This window comes from Stegodyphus dumicola, chromosome 1, assembly GCF_044657685.1.
Source record: "Stegodyphus dumicola isolate Sdum_Otavi_A_Nest chromosome 1, ASM4465768v1".
Classification (NCBI taxonomy): Eukaryota; Metazoa; Arthropoda; class Arachnida; order Araneae; family Eresidae; genus Stegodyphus; species Stegodyphus dumicola.
In genome coordinates this window covers 60270339-60289900 of record NC_140768.1, presented here as the reverse complement: position 1 = coordinate 60289900, position 19562 = coordinate 60270339, and the positions used below count along the sequence as shown (strand labels likewise).

At 33.0% G+C, this 19562-nt stretch overlaps 1 protein-coding gene across 4 annotated transcripts in view; it reads left to right on the top strand.

Annotated features, from left to right (window-relative positions):
* Positions 1-19562, top strand: part of LOC118189489 (glutamate receptor ionotropic, kainate 2-like) — a 122325-nt gene that overhangs the window by 101497 nt on the left and 1266 nt on the right. For all 4 annotated transcript variants that reach the window (XM_085815237.1, XM_085815251.1, XM_085815246.1 and 1 more), the window contains 5 exons: positions 3289-3495; positions 3706-4067; positions 11085-11283; positions 13916-14141; positions 17703-17974. In XM_085815237.1, coding sequence (XP_085671363.1) covers positions 3289-3495; positions 3706-4067; positions 11085-11283; positions 13916-14141; positions 17703-17974 — 1266 coding nt within the window. The remainder of the gene's footprint in view (positions 1-3288; positions 3496-3705; positions 4068-11084; positions 11284-13915; positions 14142-17702; positions 17975-19562) is intronic.

Sequence of the window (19562 nt, the reverse complement as noted above, 5' to 3'; positions counted from 1 at the left end):
TTGATAAATTAAACGTATTGTAGTGTTCACAGTCTCTGTGCTACATACGCTTTCTGTTATTATAAGGCCAATCTTATTCTAAAGTTAAATTAGAGTTTAGTTTTATTTTGATATCTTTTAAGTTAGACCCCGAGTGGAGGGTCATTGTATTCCGAAGTACGGAAGTCATTGTATATAAAGAAAAAAATAAAGGGTTTTGTATACCCTTCGTCTGTATCCTGTCTACTTACTACAATTAGTGAACATAGCTTTAGTAAGCTCTCTGTTCTAGTCAGGTCATTGTATGTTTCCGAAGAAGGTTAGAAGAAACATTGAACCTGATACAATAATGTTAATCACCTGTTGTCGTGATAAAAATTTCAAGAAATTTTTTATAAGTAAATGGTTCAGTTTTATATTCTAGAAATGAAATGTTTTAAATTTTACGGTTTTTAACCGTTCGGCGGTTGCGAGATTAAGCAATGCTTGCTTCACAGATACGTGGAATATTTGTCAGTGGTAAATTTGTAATGCGAGTTGAGCTCGTTGATCACCATCAAAAGGTTAACTGATGAAATATTAATAACACATACAGCTGCTTTTCCATACACAATATTCGTTTTTCTTATCTTGTATTTCTTCAACTTTATCACTCAAGGAAACAGAATCTTCAATACGAGTAATTTTCAACTTAATTCATGTCACAATATTTCATCACGAGCATCTTCACCCGCACCAGCATATATTTCAGTGCTTATTTTTTCTCTAGCCGCACATAATATTCCTCTTGAACACCTTTCGCTAGTTTGGCTTGTAATAACTAGCGAATACTTTTGTTATATGAGTGTATATAAAAAGTATGTTTTTTATATATACTTTTTTTAATATGTTTTATATACATCAAGAAAGCGTTCATTGCAATTTACATCTTTATTCAAAATATTGCAAAAAATGGGCTGCTTTCTGTTGTGGCACAGATCAGCAGCGGTTGCGTATTAAAACCGCTGAACACTAATGGTTCAGCCTGCGTTCAAATCTTAGCATGAGAACATCCATGTAACGCGATACTAGTTACATGGGTATTCTCATGGTTTCTCTCATGTACAAACAGGCTAAGAAGTTCATATTCCGCGAACTGGTTGGTTGCATGAGCGTTTTCGCTGATTTCTCCATGTGTAACTGGTATTTGAAATAGTTTCCCTTAGAAAGTTCCGCACGGAGGTCTCCCTCTCCTTGAGCAGATAGCTCTGGAGTGCTTTGCCATAATCAGGTAAACCAAACCAAACCTAAACAGGGATAGTGTTCTTTAGAAAATCTTCCACAAAGCATCCCTACCTTTAAGTTGTTAGTCTTATTGCTTTTTACCGTACTCAGTGAAAGAAAATAAAAACAGTCCGTAACAAGTTTCTGTTAGTTATTATTTGGATCTTAACCTAGATGATAACAGATGTGTTCGAGAGCAGATACGTAATTTTATTCCATTTTAATTCCTGTGCGTGTTTTACAAACCAAAAATAGAGTTCTTCGTTTTTAGGCCAAGAGTTTTTCAGCCCATTCTTAGAGCTCTTCCTCAAATATTTTCGGCGTTCCCCATACAATTAATTCCATGCCATTCTGACATTGGCCTTAGCTGTAAAGGTAGCAGAAAAATTTTTCACAGAAGTTAAATGTTTTGGCTTTTGAGATTTTTCAAATCACTAGACATCTACTAAGCCCAATTTTATCCTTTTGACATTCGCAGACATTACAGGATCTGCAACTTTTGATATTTTTCCAACCACTTTACTTTCCGCCTTAAAACTTAAACATTTACACACGTCAACACAATGATATGAATTATTTCTTAAAAATATATATTTCACTATGCAATTATTTAAAAATGTATATCTTTTACTGTAATTTATTTTCAATATTGTTTAAACAGAAAATCAAAATGACACAAGTAAACTAACAGCGAACGTAATTTTACTTGTACTACACAGAAGGAGCAAGAGTGCGGATAACTAGAAGTTATATTTAGATGCCGGATAACTGACGTTATACTGTGGCATAAATTCCTTATGTACGTAAGATATTTGAACTGAGAAAATAATGCAAATTTTATTTAATAACTGGAAACTTTTGAAATTATTTAAAGCAAAAAATAAAATAAAATAGTATTTCTAGTGCAGAGAATCGTAGTTTAAAAAAAAATGTAGAAATTGTACATCTTTTATATTCTTCTCTGTTTTTATATATTCATTTATTTGAGGGAGAAATTGGTGAATATTTGTAAAGAAAGAAATACTGTGGAATAATATAAAATGGTTTTGTTGTGCATAAATGTATTAAATATCAAATTAATTGGTTTTGCCATTACAGTTAAAAGGTTATTATAGTTTTACACAATTTCTCATATACTTTTATTTAAAATTTATCCACAGTCAAGTAAAATGAAGGACTTTTTTGAGCAGCTTTAAAATAAAAATGAATACATTAATTCCGTTATTATGATTGCAGAAGGAATAATAAAAATGTATATCTGTTAACTTGAGAAATTATTGTGATCATATCTTGTTGTTGGAATAATGTCGGCTAAAATTTTGGGGTACTTAGAGATTTTCTTCAAACTATTAGAAACGGAAATTTCAACGATTATGATAAATTATAAAACATTCATTTCAGAAAAATGCTTTCTTCTCGGTGACATAATTTGTTAATGGATAACTGCAGTTGATGATATTCTAAGATAGAATTTCTGAAACTATACTGTAAATTTTCAATTCGTGTCAGTTTTCTAATTCGTAAGTTTTTTAATTGACATGTTCTACAGAAAATAATCTTGTATCTAAATTACAGTGCTGCTAAGTCTCATTATGCGTTTTACCAACTTCACGTATGGTAATTTTCCAACCACCTTCACCTGTTGTTTTACCAAGTTCACCTGTGGTTTGATAATTTAAAAGCAATAAAAATAATAACAATTTAGTTTCGTTTTGCAATTACAGTAGGATATTATTTCTTTCAAATGATTTAAGTGAAAAAAGTTTAAAAAGCAAATTTTCAATTCAGTGATCAAAATAAAATAAATTTAATTGTTATGTTAAAAAAATAAGTTATTTCTTTTTCTTTATTTCATTTTTATTTATTTATTTATTTGTAAAACTGACCCAGACCATGAGTTATTATGGCTCGCCTCAATTAGTTTGGACAAACAGGCCACTGTTGGTGCTTTTGTACATTATTTTCTCATCTTTCTTTTATAATGCAATTTAATTTATGCTTTCTTATAAAATATTAACAACAATATATTATTATCTTGTCGATTAGAGTGATCCTTACGCCATGCTTCGAGAATCACCAACGCAAATGAAAGGCAATGACCGTTTCGAAGGCTATGGAATAGATCTGCTGAACGCCCTTGCGGATCTATTGCATTTCACGTACGAGATTCATGAAGTCAAGGACGGGAAACACGGCGCATACAATGAAACGACCGATTACTGGGATGGCATGATTGGCGAGATCGTGCGTGAGGTATGTACTAGCATTACCGTGTATTACTAGTATTATTGTGTTACAAAATACAATTTATATGCATGAATTGAAAGTGAGAAGATTTAAAATAAACTAGTTGTTACTACACTGGGCAATACTTCCTGTGTTAGTAATAAAATGTTATGTAATGGCTTTAAAAAATGATCAATATTACAAAACATTACAAAATGTGTCATGTTTTTCATTCAGGAAGCTGATTTAGCTGTTGCTGATTTGACCATCACAGAAGCCAGATTGAAAGGTGTGGACTTCACATTGCCTTTCATGCAGACCGGTATCAGCATCCTCTTCAAAAAACCAACTGAAAAAGTGACATCTTTATTATCTTTTTTGTCCCCATTCTCCGGAGAAGTATGGCTTCTTGTCCTGGCTGCATACACTTTCATCAGCCTCAGTTATTTCTTTGTAGGTAGGCTAAGTCCTTACGAGTGGTTCAACCCTCATCCTTGCCGAACAGAGAATTTGGTGGAAGAAAACGTCTTTAGCTTGTTGAATAGCATGTGGTTTGCCATAGGCTCATTTATGAGACAAGGCTCGGATCTTGCACCAATGTGAGAATTTTTTTCCAACGTATATCATTGGTTCGTTAAATCTCATTATCATATTTTTTGATTGAAAATAATAAGATAAAAATAGAAGAATTTTTTCAAGTTTTGCGTTCATTTTTTAAAGAACAGAGGGACACAGGAGAGCGTACATTACGTGAAGGAATGTTACACAGCTAATGTAATATCAAACTGTACAATTGTTGCTGCAAAATGCATGTAAATTAACTCTATTTACTTTATATTGGGCTAAACCAGCGGTTCTCAAATTTTTGGCTAACGCGTACCATCTAAACAAAAATTGAAAACTTTTAGTATCACCACTACTCTTGAACAAAGCTCAGATCGCATAAATTTCCGAGTGTTAGAGAAAAAGCTCAATCAGGATGTTGAGTTTTAACTTTTGAATTTAATAGTTAAAAGTTTGCTTCTTTGCGTACCACCTATTTTTCTCTTGGTACCACCTGTGGTACGCGTACCACCGGTTGAGAACCCCTGGGCTAGACAATTTTCAACCACAATTTCCGTAACTCCAAAAACATCATCAGGTGAGAATGTGGTGAGCGGAACAGTAGCATTTCTCCACAGTTCTCCTCCCCCTGATGTTCGGTTTGGCGCCACTCATTAGCATTACTTTTGAAATGGGAAGAACTAAAACAGTTTTGAAAAACTGATCTTAAATTCCATTTGTATAAGCTTATTCGTGCGCATCAAAATTCACAATAGATTATAAGCAACGGATAGATTTTGATATACAGATAGACATTACCTTGCAGATGAGATTTTTACAAATGACGTTCTTTTGCAAATCTATTCAAACCAAAGTCATAAAGTTTGGTACTAAATTAACTATGCAATGTTTATTCAATAATGAGTACAGTCCCCTGTGTCACTCTGTATTAGCATTTTCTTGTAAAATGATTTTTTTTTCATTCGATAAAGATTGTTTGCAAACTTAATTTAGATCTTTCTTCCATTATAATAAATACACGACAAACAAATTTTTCTAGAAAGTTACAGGGGTTAAAGTTACAGTTCCCCATTATGTAAAGCTCGTTCTGGTTGATATATTTTGTTGAAACTTGATATATTCGTTACCTGGACATGGGGGAAAGAGGGAAAAAACTGCAATAAAAATAATAGTTCAAATTTCGACCTCCAATTGGAAAATGGCGCATAAAGAATAAGACACATAAGCTGGAAACATGAATCTTTATTTGATCACAGAATTTGTTCAATAAACTTTCTTTTCGTATCAGTCACATGTTCAAACGCGTTATAGCATGTTCAACAGCAACGCGAAGGCTTTGATAAATTGCAGCAACTTGGCATGTTATGCTTGTTTTCATTTCAGGTAGAATCGGAATGCTTCCTCCATAGACACCGTCTTTAGGAGTCCCTACAACCCGAGATTATCTATCATCTCAAACATCTAGAAATTAAGAGCGCAGAAAACAATTATTTCACTTGTCAATATGAGGCGTTGTACCGTTCAGATGATGAGAATAGACCCTAAACATTCCCATTTCTTGTAAGACAGAAAAGGCTTGCTCTCCAATTGCAATAAGGGCAGTCACGACAGTATATATTTTATGGCCTCAAGCAACACTTTCCTGAAAGGAAAAGGAACTAAGAAAGATGTCAGTAGTAATTACACCTCAACGTCACGCAATCAGAATGCAGAGAATATTCATTGGGGCTTGCAGTACTTCCACGTGAGACAGTTCTGGGTATTTACTGCTTCGCTTAGGAAAAAATGCGTCTTGTCTTATTACAAAATATTCCATTGTTAAGGCTATTTTCAATTAAAATCAGTAAGCAAAATCAGCATGTTGAGGGTATATCTTTTGCAACATGGGAATCTTGTATTACTTTAAAAGGGATTGCAAATCTTTTCGTACCGTACATCAAGAGATAAACAAATAAGATGACACCCACTGAGCACTTGTTGAAGACTCTGAGGAATAAGAAGCTCTGCCAATCACATCAAAAGCAACATCTTCTACAGTTTATGTTTCCGTTTTGAATTTGGTAGCACATCCAACTGCCCAGTCTCTTCAAATTTAGTAAACTCTTTTTCCAAACTATTCTTCAGTATCAGACCTTTCCGCAAGCTCTTCAAAAATCGGTATTCTCATACTACAGATAAATTATTGCTGCAGTTCTGATAAAAGCAGCTTGATGGTAAATTTTGATACTTATTTTCTAGAGATATGACGAAGAATGATTTTACAGCATTGACTACTAGCGTTTTGAATAGTTCCTAATTTGTATTATGCAATTCCTAGAGTGAATGAAAAGGGCTATCTAGTGGTTCGAAGTCTAAATTAGTGTTATCTTTAAGTTTTTTTTTTAACCATGTTCTTCATATAACGCATATACTAAGCTTCAACAAAACTCGTCTACTAGAATGGGCTGTACAAAAGTCTGATTTCGGTTATTTTATTTATAACCACCTTTACATGCGTCACCTTGTATGTGACATGCAGGAGAAAAAAGGATTTTCGTCATCAGCTCATTTCGACTGTGGTAAAATGTTTCTAAACACACAAAATTTCAAAAGAAATTTACTTCAAAAGAAAAAAAGAAAGAAAGTGTCACGCTTTAAAAAAACTTTTCATTAACAATACTTTCTTGACAAAACGAATACAGTTATAACCGTAAAAATGACACATTTAATTTAATGATGGCAACGACAGCACATACAGTGTTCTTCAGAATATTTATTTGCCACATATTATCCAGCAGTGGAGTAGAATCTTTAAGCATTATTTAATTTTTCAAACAGTTAAACAAATTCTCCAGAAAGGATCAAAAATACACAGAGATATTTAATTTCTTAATTCATTATAAATGCTTTAAGATCCTCAAAAAGAACCTTATGTATACAAAAGGAAATTGTATGCTCAGTTTATGTATTATATATTCACTTATTATATATACACTTTTATACGTTCATTTATGTGTGCAAGTTGCTGTCACTTGCTTGCAATTATTTCTATTTTTGCAAATAACGTGTACTCAAATTAACTGCCAGGCAATGAATTAGATTTTTAATTCTAAATTACTTCTTTACTTGATGTTATGAATGAATGTCTAATTCATTGCATTATGGTTTGGATGTTATTTGAGGATCATGCAACCACGCATTTCAAAAAGGCGGACCTCATGGAACTGGCTGTTAAAGTTCGATTTCAGAAATTTTGAAAAACATGAAAACCCAACGGAAATTACGATTTACGAAATGTGGAAGAAATTCTTGTTTCATCTGTTAATGAATTAATCGATGTTTTGTTAAATAATGAATAAAAAAAAGTATCATACATATATCAGAGAATTTTGAGGAAAAGGCGGTAATTTTTGCGTTGTATAAGAGATTGCGTTGTATAATTTTTGCGTTGTATAATTTTTGCGTTGTATAAGATTTTTGCGTTGTATAAGAGGAAACGAAAAGTTGCTTCCAATGGTTGAGCAAAATTTGGGTCAGAAAAATATGCAGCATTTTTATTTTTGGGGGCCCACCAGCGCCGAGCGGTAAAGTCGCTGAATACTGGTAGTTCGGTCCGAGGTTCGTATCCCGCTAACGGGCCGGCTGCATAGAGGTTTTCGTGGTTTTCCCAATGTGTAACGTGTATATGAGCCAGTTTCCCTTAGAAAGTCCTCCACGAAAGCATTCCTCTCCTTAGGCAGATAGTCCTCGAGGCTTTGCTATAATCACACACATTTTTATTTTTGATGAAAGAGCCCCGTAAGTCTGGTAACCGAGAGAGGAGAAATGAAAAGAAACTGAAGGTTTTTTTCAGGATTCAAGTCAGTGTTCACGTTACCTTTGGAGAAAACAATGAAAACTTCCGGCAGCCAGCCCGTTCATCAAGATTTTTAATCCACATCAATCTGCACATATCCGGCGATTTTATCAGTCAGCTGCTGGTAGACTTGTTTTTCTGAATCACCTTGTTTTTTTATTATATATATATATATATGCTTTTTGCATTTTTATCTCTTCATTCATTATTTTATATCTTCGTTACGGGATCTGATAAAATTGGTGACCAGATTTTCCAAATTGCAATTTCAAAATTTAGAAACTCGCCAAATAACGCTGTATCACCAAATCTCGGTCTTTTAACAATTTTTCAATTGCCTATCTATCATATAATTCTAGATGAGCAGATTCATAGATATTTCTTACAGATTCTTAACAGAATTATAGTTACCGAATAGATTAGACAGCTATCAATCTGAATAGACTTTGATGACGGCGAGATTGTACTCTAACCAAAAGGATGGTTTAAAGGAAATAAACTACTAGATCATTTAGTAAAAAATTTGGCAAAATGCAAGTAAAATGATTTTTGCTTCTGAAGAAGAGAGACAGAACTTCGATTAGACGAAATCAAAAGAATTTTATTCAAAATCTTGACTAATCTAAAGCCGCCTTTTATATAAATTATTGTAAAAATTATTAGCACTACAGGTGCTATTAGTCTTGAAACTGTATTTTATCTGAATCACGTTTCAAATTATTGCCAGAAAATTGGCTTCGTTTGACACCTGACGCTGGCACAAGTGTGCCACCAAATAAACACTTTTCTTTAAATAATATATTGCAGACGTTATCGCGATGTATTATTTAAAAGAAGGTAATAAAAATCTGTATTATGCATGTGTATATGCTTGTTCTTCATATTGTGGAAGAATGACAGCATTTAAAAGAACTATCAAATTTTTAACACACGTAGTCTTCCCCCGGATGTGAGCACCTCGAAGACCGTATTTAGAATTAAAATTGTTTTACACTTATTAGTCGAAACGGGCAATTTGCCCAGTAGACTATTAATTTCGTTTTGGCATTTTGCGTCGATTTACGATAAGAGATGTTTCACTTTTCAAATTGTTGCCACCAAATATTATCGCCTTGTATTATATTTAAAGAAATTAAATAATGAAGAATCTGCATGAATGTATGTATGTTTCTCGCACTGTGATAAAACAACGGTACCTAAAGCCATCAAAATTTGAATAACGTAATCTTCCACAGAACATGGGCATGTAGAAGCCTTAATTTGAATTTGAAATTTGTTTTATTATCGATTTCATATTGTGTTACACTTCAACGAATTTTTTATTAACAAATTAAACGATTTCAAAGCGATGTGCAGGGGGGGGACTTTTTTATCTTCAGCGCGCGAGACTCTGTATCCGAAATTTTAAAGATATGCTCATTTTAAAATTATTTTGCGGTATTGCTGTTGAACAGAATTTTATGGTTTAAGTGCGATGAACATGATATTAATTAAATAAAGGTTGTTAGGTTATTTCAAAGCAGGAGAGATGAAAAATGAGCAATGCCTTCGCCAGTACCCGAACCACGGACCTCTCGAATACATGTCGAGCGTGGTAACCACTACACAACGAAGGTATGCTAAGAAGGCGGGAGAAATACAATCAATGCAATTTATGCCGGGATGTTGCTGTGAGTACGCGACGTATCCGGCTCAATGTTATGTAGCGAGGCCACGTGACAGTGTTAATTTAAGAAATAACTTACATACTCCCCCTTTTAAAAGGCGACTGGGGATTAGGGGACCCAATCGCCAAATCCTGGGGGCGGAGAATCATCATTCACCACCATTTTTAATTCGGGCGCCACTGTAGAGACATAGGTTATTTTGAAGCAGGAGAAATGAAAAATGAGCAATGCTCTCGCCGGGACTCGAACCACGGACCTCTCGAATACGCGTCCAGCGTACTAACCACTGCACCACAAAGGTATGCTAAGAAGGTAGGAGAAAAATATTATAACACACAAAATGTTAAAAAAATGCCCCTTTGAACGCAATTTAAAATCTGAAATCTTTCAGTTTTTTTTTTTTTTTTTTTTTTTTTTTTTCCTAAAAAAATCATATTTTATAAATCTAAAAGACATTTTGGTTAACAAACTGAGCGACTTGAAGTAAGAATTGGCAACACTGTTCAAAATAAAATATATCTATTTCCAGCTCCCCAAACTTGTTATTCTTCTAAATGCAAAGATTTAATTTAATCTACAAAATTCGATGATTTGAAAACAATTTGTTGCCACTGTTTTTAATAGAATACTTATTATCTCCAAGCAGCAGCGTGTTGCTGTTCAGTAAATCCCTAAGATACTTCTCATATTTAATCTTCCTGTAACTGAGTAGCGAACTAAGTGATTAAAAAGCAATAACGCAGTTCTTAAACAATTTTTCGACTTTTTAATCTGGTAAATTTAAATAAAAGTGCATTTAAATCTTGAGATATCTAACTAGAAATATATTGCTCGAAATGACACTAGCTGCACTCGTTAAATTAACATTATTTTTGTCTTTTTTATAATAATTCTTTTAGGCCTTGCCGCTTAGAGGGTTACCCGTAGTTTAGAATTGAGTGACAATTTGGATTTTGGTCCAGTGAAAATTATCCAAAACGTTTCTTCAATTCGTGAATTGGATTTTATGAAACTTTTCATATGCATAAAAATTTATCTCCTTTACTAAATTTTATCCAATAAAGTTAATTTATTTTAATACAGTTCTTCCTTACGCCTTTAGAATTATAATACCTTAATTTTTCATGTTTCGTTCTTTTTTCTTAACAGATGGCGATAAGTTCCTATTCACTTTGCTCCACTGGTTGCTTTCGATATAAATAATGTCCTCGTTCGTCCAATTTTTATCTCTCTTTCTCCTGAAGAAGCGGAATCTTTGCATGATCGCTCTCGAAATCGAAAGAATTTTATTCAAAATTTTCACCAAAATAATGCTGCGGTTTTGCCTAATTTTAAATGAAACACATTTCTAATTTTAGGTCACGTATAGTGTTCACTGCTGTTAGTATTTGACAAGCTATTATTTTACTGTTTTGATTTCCCGTTCAAAATTAACGGAATATCTAAACATCATATATAAACTCACACAACTATCTTAGAAATTGCATTTTTATGCCCTTTGCTTAATATTTTGATTTCAATTTTAACATTATTTCTTTTTTTTTATCTAGCGCTCCATCCACTCGTGCCGTAAGCAGCACTTGGGCTTTTTTCTGCCTGATCATGATTTCTTCTTATACTGCCAATCTGGCTGCTTTCCTCACTGTAGAGAAGTTAGTGTCGCCAATAGAAAATGTTGAAGATCTGGCTAATCAAGAAAAGATTAAATATGGATGCCTAGATGGTGGATCTACCAGTGGTTTCTTTAAAGTGAGCATTCCTCATTTCAGTAGAATTGAATGTGTTTTATAATAAAATATTTGCTGAAACTCGATCTTATATTTCTGCGTTGATACTATTTGGTCGCATAATGGTTAGCTATGATTAATTGCTAGTTCAATATGATTTTTAATTTAGAGTAAGGTCTTGGTTGTTTATGTCCGTTTTCCCCTTATTCTCGTGAATGTAGTGTAATTCTCCCCCCCTCCTGCGCTGCATTCTGGGCAATGTTCTCAGGATGAGATAGTTAAATGTCCTATGGGTTTTGGCCATTTCCGGCAAATCATTGAAAAGTATGGGACAGGCCATATGGAAAAAAAAATGCTTTAGTTTCTTGGGGGAAAAAGCTTTAGAATTTCTTTCTGTGTACAATAGAAATGTGCATATTTATCTTAAACCACAGATAACCTCAAAAAAATTACTGCTGGCAGATTTAATTCTAACTTAACTGCTTGTACATAGCATTTTTTAAAGCAGTATGGAAACTGGCCTGATAAGATTAGATTAGCTTATTTAATATGAGCAGGCTCACGAGAGCTATTTCCTGAGGGAAGGAACGCTTTCGTGTATGACCTTCTAAGGTAAACTGGATCGCATTTCCGTTACATACGGGGAAAATCCTTTACTCAGCAGACGTTCGCCGATATTGAAAACTAGTTCGGTATTTAAAGTATTTAAATCTAGTAGGCTTATCAAAAATCACAGCTCCGCAGACGTGCACGTGTACTGTTTTATATTCGGCTTAGAAAATACTTGCATAATTCTTCGGTAGCATATTTAATATATTTGATTCAATATGTTTTGTAAAAATAGATATAATTTTCAAATTCTCTTAATTTTGGACGTGAATGTTATTAGCATGTAAAAGTATAAAGTTAGTCTGAAATGTTATGCATGTCATGTCAAAAAGTATCATTATAACCAAAACAGAACAATGTAACTCTGTAAAGAAAAAGGCTCTGTATGCCCATGTAAAACTTTTTTTTTTTTTTTTAATTTTTGATTTAGTACAAATAAATATCCGGAGGTCTGGGCTTTAATCTGTGTAAGGCAGTCCCACGACTGTCAGGCAACGGAGCTCAGTCACTCTGGCCTTCAGTATATTTTGAGAATGATTAAATTATTTATTCTCCAGATTGTTTCAATAGTACTAGAAAATTATAATAAAAGACAGCCTCGCTACACATGTAAACAAACAAGGGAAAAAAATTAAATTGAACTTTAGGCAAAAAAAATCTGAAGTTGATATTGTTATATGGTGCATGAACTTTCAAGTCATTAAATTCTCCTATACACTACTCTTATTAGTCTTGATTTGCATTAAAACATAATTGTGCATAATAGCTGTTTAACATCGCTACGCTTTCTTGTTAAATTACTTATTAAACAAAACTTAAAGATTAATTCTATTGGATAATCGTTTACGTTTGACCAAATTTTCGTCGGCGACAAGCGTTTCACTCTTCGATTTACGTCGTCAGCGTAATCGTGCGGAGGAGCCTTAAATAACATCAAAACTTGCGCTTACATTAATAATTAATTCTTAATAAAAAAAACTCACGTTTCACTAGTATACTTCTATCTACTTTGAAAAAATATCACCTGAAGATTATTTCAATTCAAATAAGCAAAGAAATCTCGCATTTAAATAATTTTCAGAACAACTACTGTTAATGATAACATTGACTGGAACTAACATTGACTGGAACAACTGTTCCAGTTAATGATAACATTAACTGGAACTAACATATAATAATAACATTCTTAATACTAATACTTAATAATTCTTAATACTTATTAAGTATTAAGAATGTATAGATGGAAACAATTTAATACCATGCAGTATTATTTAATACTAAGTAATTCCATTTAATTAATACATATATATAAGAATATATAATTTGTTAGACTTAATTAATAAAGATATCAAGGCATTACTGTTTGTGAGTATTCCTGTGAAATAATAACAGTGCCCTTGCTGAAATCGAACCATGGATTATCCAGTTTGCTAGCTAGATGTGCTAACCATTTACACAACTAAAGCGCGTGCAGGAAAGATGCCATTATTCCTTACAAACAAAGGTCGTTAAGAATATCGATTAAGTATTTTGACTATCATAGTTATTTAAGCAAATATTTAAAATAAACCTCCGCTATTACTCTTTAATATAAAGTTATTTAACTCGAAATATTCTCTTTCCATGCAGAAAAAGGTTTTATAAACGGGTTTATATTTATGTATTATTTTGTTGTGAATTGGTTTTATTTGCCTCTCGGTCATTACTGTCCATTGGCTTTTATTTATTATTTATTTATTAAATTATATGGTAATTTTATTATATCAAAGATATATTCCTGACCTGACCTACTTATTTATTGTGTTCTTTATGATATATTTAATCTACTAACACTTATAGTTATATATGTATTCCGTTACCAAATTATTGTAGTACCTCTAATTATAAAAATATAAATATTGAAATTGTAAACATAGCTTATGTATTCATAATTATTATTACTATCATAAAATATATTGAAAAAAAGAAAGTTACAGGTTGTAGATGACTAATATATAACACACTCTTACATGGCAAAATTTATATTAATTGCTTTACTGTTATAGAAATCCAACATAACCACCTATCAGAAAATGCATAAATTCATGGAAAAACACGCCAAGGAAGTATTTGTAACAAGCAATACAGAAGGAATTGAGAAAGTCAAAAAAGGCAACTACGCATACTTGATGGAAGCCACATCCATTGAATATAATACTGAACGTGAATGCAATCTTACTCAGATTGGAGGCCTTTTGGACTCGAAAGGTTATGGAATAGCCGTTAAGAAAGGTAAGCAAGAATAGAATATATCAACTCATTTTGTTATTGATGGCCGAAGATAAGTCGAATATTGTTTTTTATTTTTAACGTTTGGGATTTATTTATAAAATCAGTTGTCAGAAAAGTATAGCTGTAATCCCTAAGAAACACAGTAGCATAACGTGTTTTGAAAGTGCATTTTTACAGAGTTTGTTTTACTTTTCATCTGTATGAAATAACTTTATCTGTATGGAAATGGAAGTAGCCAGTTATATATCCATTAATTGACCTAACACTGACAAATTTTCCTAACCCTGTATAGCACTAATACTTTTTTTATATTGCAAATGCACTATTTTAAAATGAAAAATGAAAGAAGCATTAACGAAATTTTCAAACAAACATAAAAATTGTTTAGCACATGTATATTACTTTGTTAAGGGTATATCTGTTAAGTTTTAATTTAAATTAATGAATTTTGTTTAAATTTTATCAATTTTCTTTTGTTTTATTTCTTCACCAAATCTCTTATGTTTCATCTCAAAAGTAATAATAACACCTAAGCGGACTGTAAATTTCTTTACTAATCTTACTATATTTCAAACTCACGATTATAAAGATTAATAACTTATGGCCTTCAATGGGTGGTGTGGCTACAGCGAACATGGTTAAAGAGGACACATACGATTTCGTGGTCAGAGCGGACACTTCGAAACTCATCGTGGTTAGAGTGGACCCATCTTTTCCCCATCTTAGAACAGATAAAAGGTACAGATAGATAAGTAAATAAATACTTTTAAAAATCCCAAATATAATTTGAAACAGTATTTTAAATGGCAAATCTCTTTCGAGTGGGACAACTTTATTTTTACCGAAGTTTTCTGTTTTTGCCCCTGCTTACAAGGATAAATACATTTTTGCCAATCAAATTTAATTATTTATATTTAAATTATGATATTATAGTGCGAGTGCATTCTAAACATAACGAAATGTACTAAAAATTAAAACATTTACATATTTAAAAACATTAACAATTAATAGTCAGTATAATGAAGGGTGTGAACAAATTTTAGTACGTCTGGAAAACTGTATTTTAGAGTCAAATAAATATTAGAAAGAACAGGTGGCAGCTGTCATAAAATTAATTAGTTTCATTAATGTAAGTAAAAATAAATACTAGAAGTAAAATATACAAAACAAATACAAGTAAATAAAAGAAAAATAAATAGAAGTAAATAAGTATTAACTAACCTTCATTATAAAGACATAAATATCATTTACCATTGGATTTAGTCCAACCTAGTTACAAAACTTGAAGATTTTAGACATTTTTCTAAATTGTCTGATGTTCCGAATTCTTTTAGGATTTTTCAATTCTTTCATCCAATTTTACATATGCTTTTTTCCTTTTTATTCCAGGGTCGCCTAAATCTCTGGATTTCAAATTAAAAGACACCTTTTGTGTTTCTTCTTTCAGTATTTCAACTAATAAGTGCACATAGGCTGATTTCTGCCAGCGGTTGCATTTAATTTGGAATTCCATCCTTCAGCAGAATTATTTATCCTATGATGTTCTCCATATGCATTCCATACTTTAATGGGCATATTTGGATTGTCCATCCACTGCTCGACAAAATAATCAATGGATGTGGTACGTTTGTCAATGAATGTTCAGTTTTCTTCAGTACTTCGTCTTGAAAAGTTGTCTTTACATTTCCTTTACAACGATGGGCCTTTTCTTTTACACATACCCAACTCATTCCTAATTTATTTTTTCGGTGTTCACGATGTGGGTAATCATCTACAACTAAACATTCTTTTTTTGTAAAGAGTAATTTTGAAATGGCTACGGGTTCCGTCACATTTTTTCGACGCTATAAAACGACATACACACTTCATAAGGATCAAATATATACTGAGAAATTGATAAAAATCTTTTCTCTTAAAAGTATCGGCTTATCTCTACAGCAGGTGCAAAGCTCGAAACCACCACATGACATGTGCCTGATTAGGGAAACAGCACAATAGGTGCAAGAATGTCCGCTCTGCCCACCCAGCTACTCTCACGTGTCCGCTGTAGCCACTGTCCACGTAACCCTTCTATGAGTCTCTCTCGTGTGCCGCCAACGGCGATTCTTATTCATGTCACGTGGCTACATTGCAGAGGTACAAGCGCGAACAGATACGTCCAGTACCAGGTTGGAGATCTTGTCCTAAATTTGCTGCAGGTGAACAAAGACAAAAACATTGAGGTTATCTTCAAGATTTTGACTTGAAGAAGTAACTTACTAATTAAATTTTAAAAAAGTTACAGGACATCAAACTGTCTCGGTATTACTAATATTTTTCGAGTATTCTTCACCAATTTTCGTCAAAGAAATCGTTTCTGGAAATGACTTACCACCATTGCTTTGATTCATTATTTCTAGCATGCTGGTGGTGCTAAAAAACGAAAAATATATAGTTTACCATACTTGTGTCCATTAATGTGCAGTTTTCTGTATAAGTACAAAAATTATGCTTATTCTTAAGTCTGAACATATATATGTGACAGTTACGTAGATGCATTTAAATTATTTACCTGCAACTTGAAGGGCACAAACAGGGATTGGTCACTCTCAAAATAATAAATTATAATACAGTATTCAACTTTCTGAAGCGCAGTTTTATGCGCATTATTGAAAAATTCTATTTACCTCTTCTTCCTGCTGCATTTTTGTATACTTTTAAAGCACTTTCCTAGTGTATTAGGTTATGCGAGTCGCAGAAATGTCACTAAGGTTGGAAGGAGGTTATATTGTTAGTATAAGAATAATTATAAAGCCTGCATATTTAATTATCACTAAAGTTCATTACAATGTTGCCAAAAATATCGCACTCATTAACCTGCAATTAAAAGACTTGGTTTAGCAACAAATTTCCTTAAGTGTAGGAAAACAGGACCTTTTCGAATAACTTCGGCTTGCATATCTAACATGTTCAAGCGGTGTTTTAATTCAGCCACCAAACAGAAGTCCGTTATTATTAGCATTTGCGATAGGAAATTTCGATCAATTTTAGTCTGGTTTGAATTACGGGCAGCACCAGTCTAAGAGCAATCTTTTGAATCTGCGGGTAAAATATTACACGTTTGAGCCAGCTCTTAACGCACGGCATTCAAACTAGGGTTGTACCAGCAGTGATCAGCCTTTTTATCTACTCGACTTCTTTGAAAATAAATAAGCCTAATTTGGCTTGACATAGTTAAATAATCCAGTACAGTCCTATTTCTTGTCATCTTTATTATAATGAAAGATATGTTTTCTTCATTTTAAAGTACATTTATATAAATAAAGCTTATTTTAATTCTTATGTGCATTCAAAGGAAGAGAAATACTAAAGTTTCAAATGAAGAGAAATATTTGAAGAAACGTTTCATGGATTCAACTCTGCATTATTTACATTTCTTGGAAATTAAAATGCATTTGCAGATTAAAAAAAATGATAGATAATTCGCGTCAATAATGTATTTCATGTAAATCAGTGAGCATATCCAATAGAATATAATTTGCATCTTCTTGAGATAATCTTTAACAGTGGATTCTTTTGCAGGAAAACGCAAACTTCGGAACTGGCTAACAGGTGGAATTTTGCGGCTTCAGCAAGATGGTATACTCCATAACATCAAAGAACGCTGGTGGAAACAAAAGAAAGGTGGTGGCATTTGCTCGCAAACAACGAAAGCTTCAGGAACAGTTAATGAACTGGGATTAGGGAACGTTGGAGGCGTTTTCGTGGTTATGCTACTCGGATTATTTCTCTCAGCCTGCGTTGGCGTAGCCGAGTTTTTCTGGTTCCAGAGGAAACTGAGAAGGGATACAGAGGTTAGTCTAAGTTTTTAAACAGGATTTCTACACCTATATCAAACATTTCATTAAGGAATACTGTAGTGATTTCTATCAATAATGCAGAGCACAAAATATTTTACCTTTAAATATAGAATTTAAAAGGAAAACTGACTACAACTATATATACACAAATTATTTTAAATATTTGCATTATTAGAAAACAAATATGTATGATTAAAATTAACTTGGGATATGCGACCTCCAGAAAACCTCTCGCAACTGAATGAAACTACAGTTTTAAACGCGCGAAATCAGAGTAGGTGCAACACAGACACGTCAGATTACTTCTAGTTAAAACCCTCCATGAGGCTCACGTCGGCGAGGAGTCGAACAAAGGAATGACCTAGCCCTTCCATTTATCCCTGTTTTAAGTATACTTAATTTTTATGATGATAAAAGAGAGCGCACCGGAGCCCTAAATAAGAAGGTTGCGGCACTTCTTTTATGTAATTTAATAATTTCAATAGTAATTTTATCTCAAATTTTATTTTTAGCAATAAAATTATATTAAAAATCGCTTATTAAATTTTAATTTATCTCTTTACATTTAATTATATAGTAATTATTGATTAAATAACAATTTATAAACAGTTATTAAATAGCTATTAATTAATTTGATAGTAATATACTATTTAATTAAAAACATTAATGAGTTTAATAGTCATTTTATTTAATTATTTACTCTTGTGGCCTCTTTGCTGACGGTCTACCATGGGGCTCCGGCATTTCTAACTTTAGAAATTAAACCCTGCCACTATCTACTATTTGGCAGTTCTAGTGATTGACTGAAAACATTCAGTACTAAAATTTTGTAAATGCACTATCTCTCTCTTATAAAGAACTTTTCAGAAAGGGTGGAGGGAGAAAGAAAAGGTACCAGAAATTTAAAATGAATAATCTCGTGAAACATGAGGGATGTCTTTTAAGTAAGAGCCGTTTGAAAATAAAAACCAAACGAAAGAAAATTTTCAAAAACCAAATTTATTTTCTGATTCTACACACATTTTTCTATTTTTCAACAAGTTTGTTTAAACACTTATACCTCAGAACTAGATTTTGTATACCCTTGTCACAGAAACTTGCCGCCTGATCTGATAACCAATAAGTCACAGACCTTTTTCACGTCTTTGTCATCGTTGTAGTGGTTGCCATCGAGATAGCGATAAAGATGAAAATCACTCGCCACAAGGTCTAGGCTGTAGGGGGGTGGTCCAAAAGAGTCGAATAAATAGCTCGGGTCTGAGCTGCGGCATGAAGCCTTGCATTGTCATCGAGTAGCAAAATTCCCTCTGTCAGCGTACCACGCCTTTTGTTTAAAATTTTTCTGCGTAACTTTTGCAGGGTTTTGTAGTAGGCCATCACATTTACGGTGGTTCCACGTTGCGCAAGTCGACCAACAAAACACCGTGCCTGTCCCAAAACACGGAAGCCATGATCTTTTGCTGCGACAATCAGCTTGGCCTTGATTCTTACAGGACAGTGTGTGTGTCTCTACTCCATGCTCTGTCGTTTCCATTCGGACATGTGAAACTCACGCTTCGTCTCTCATTACGATCCGACTCAA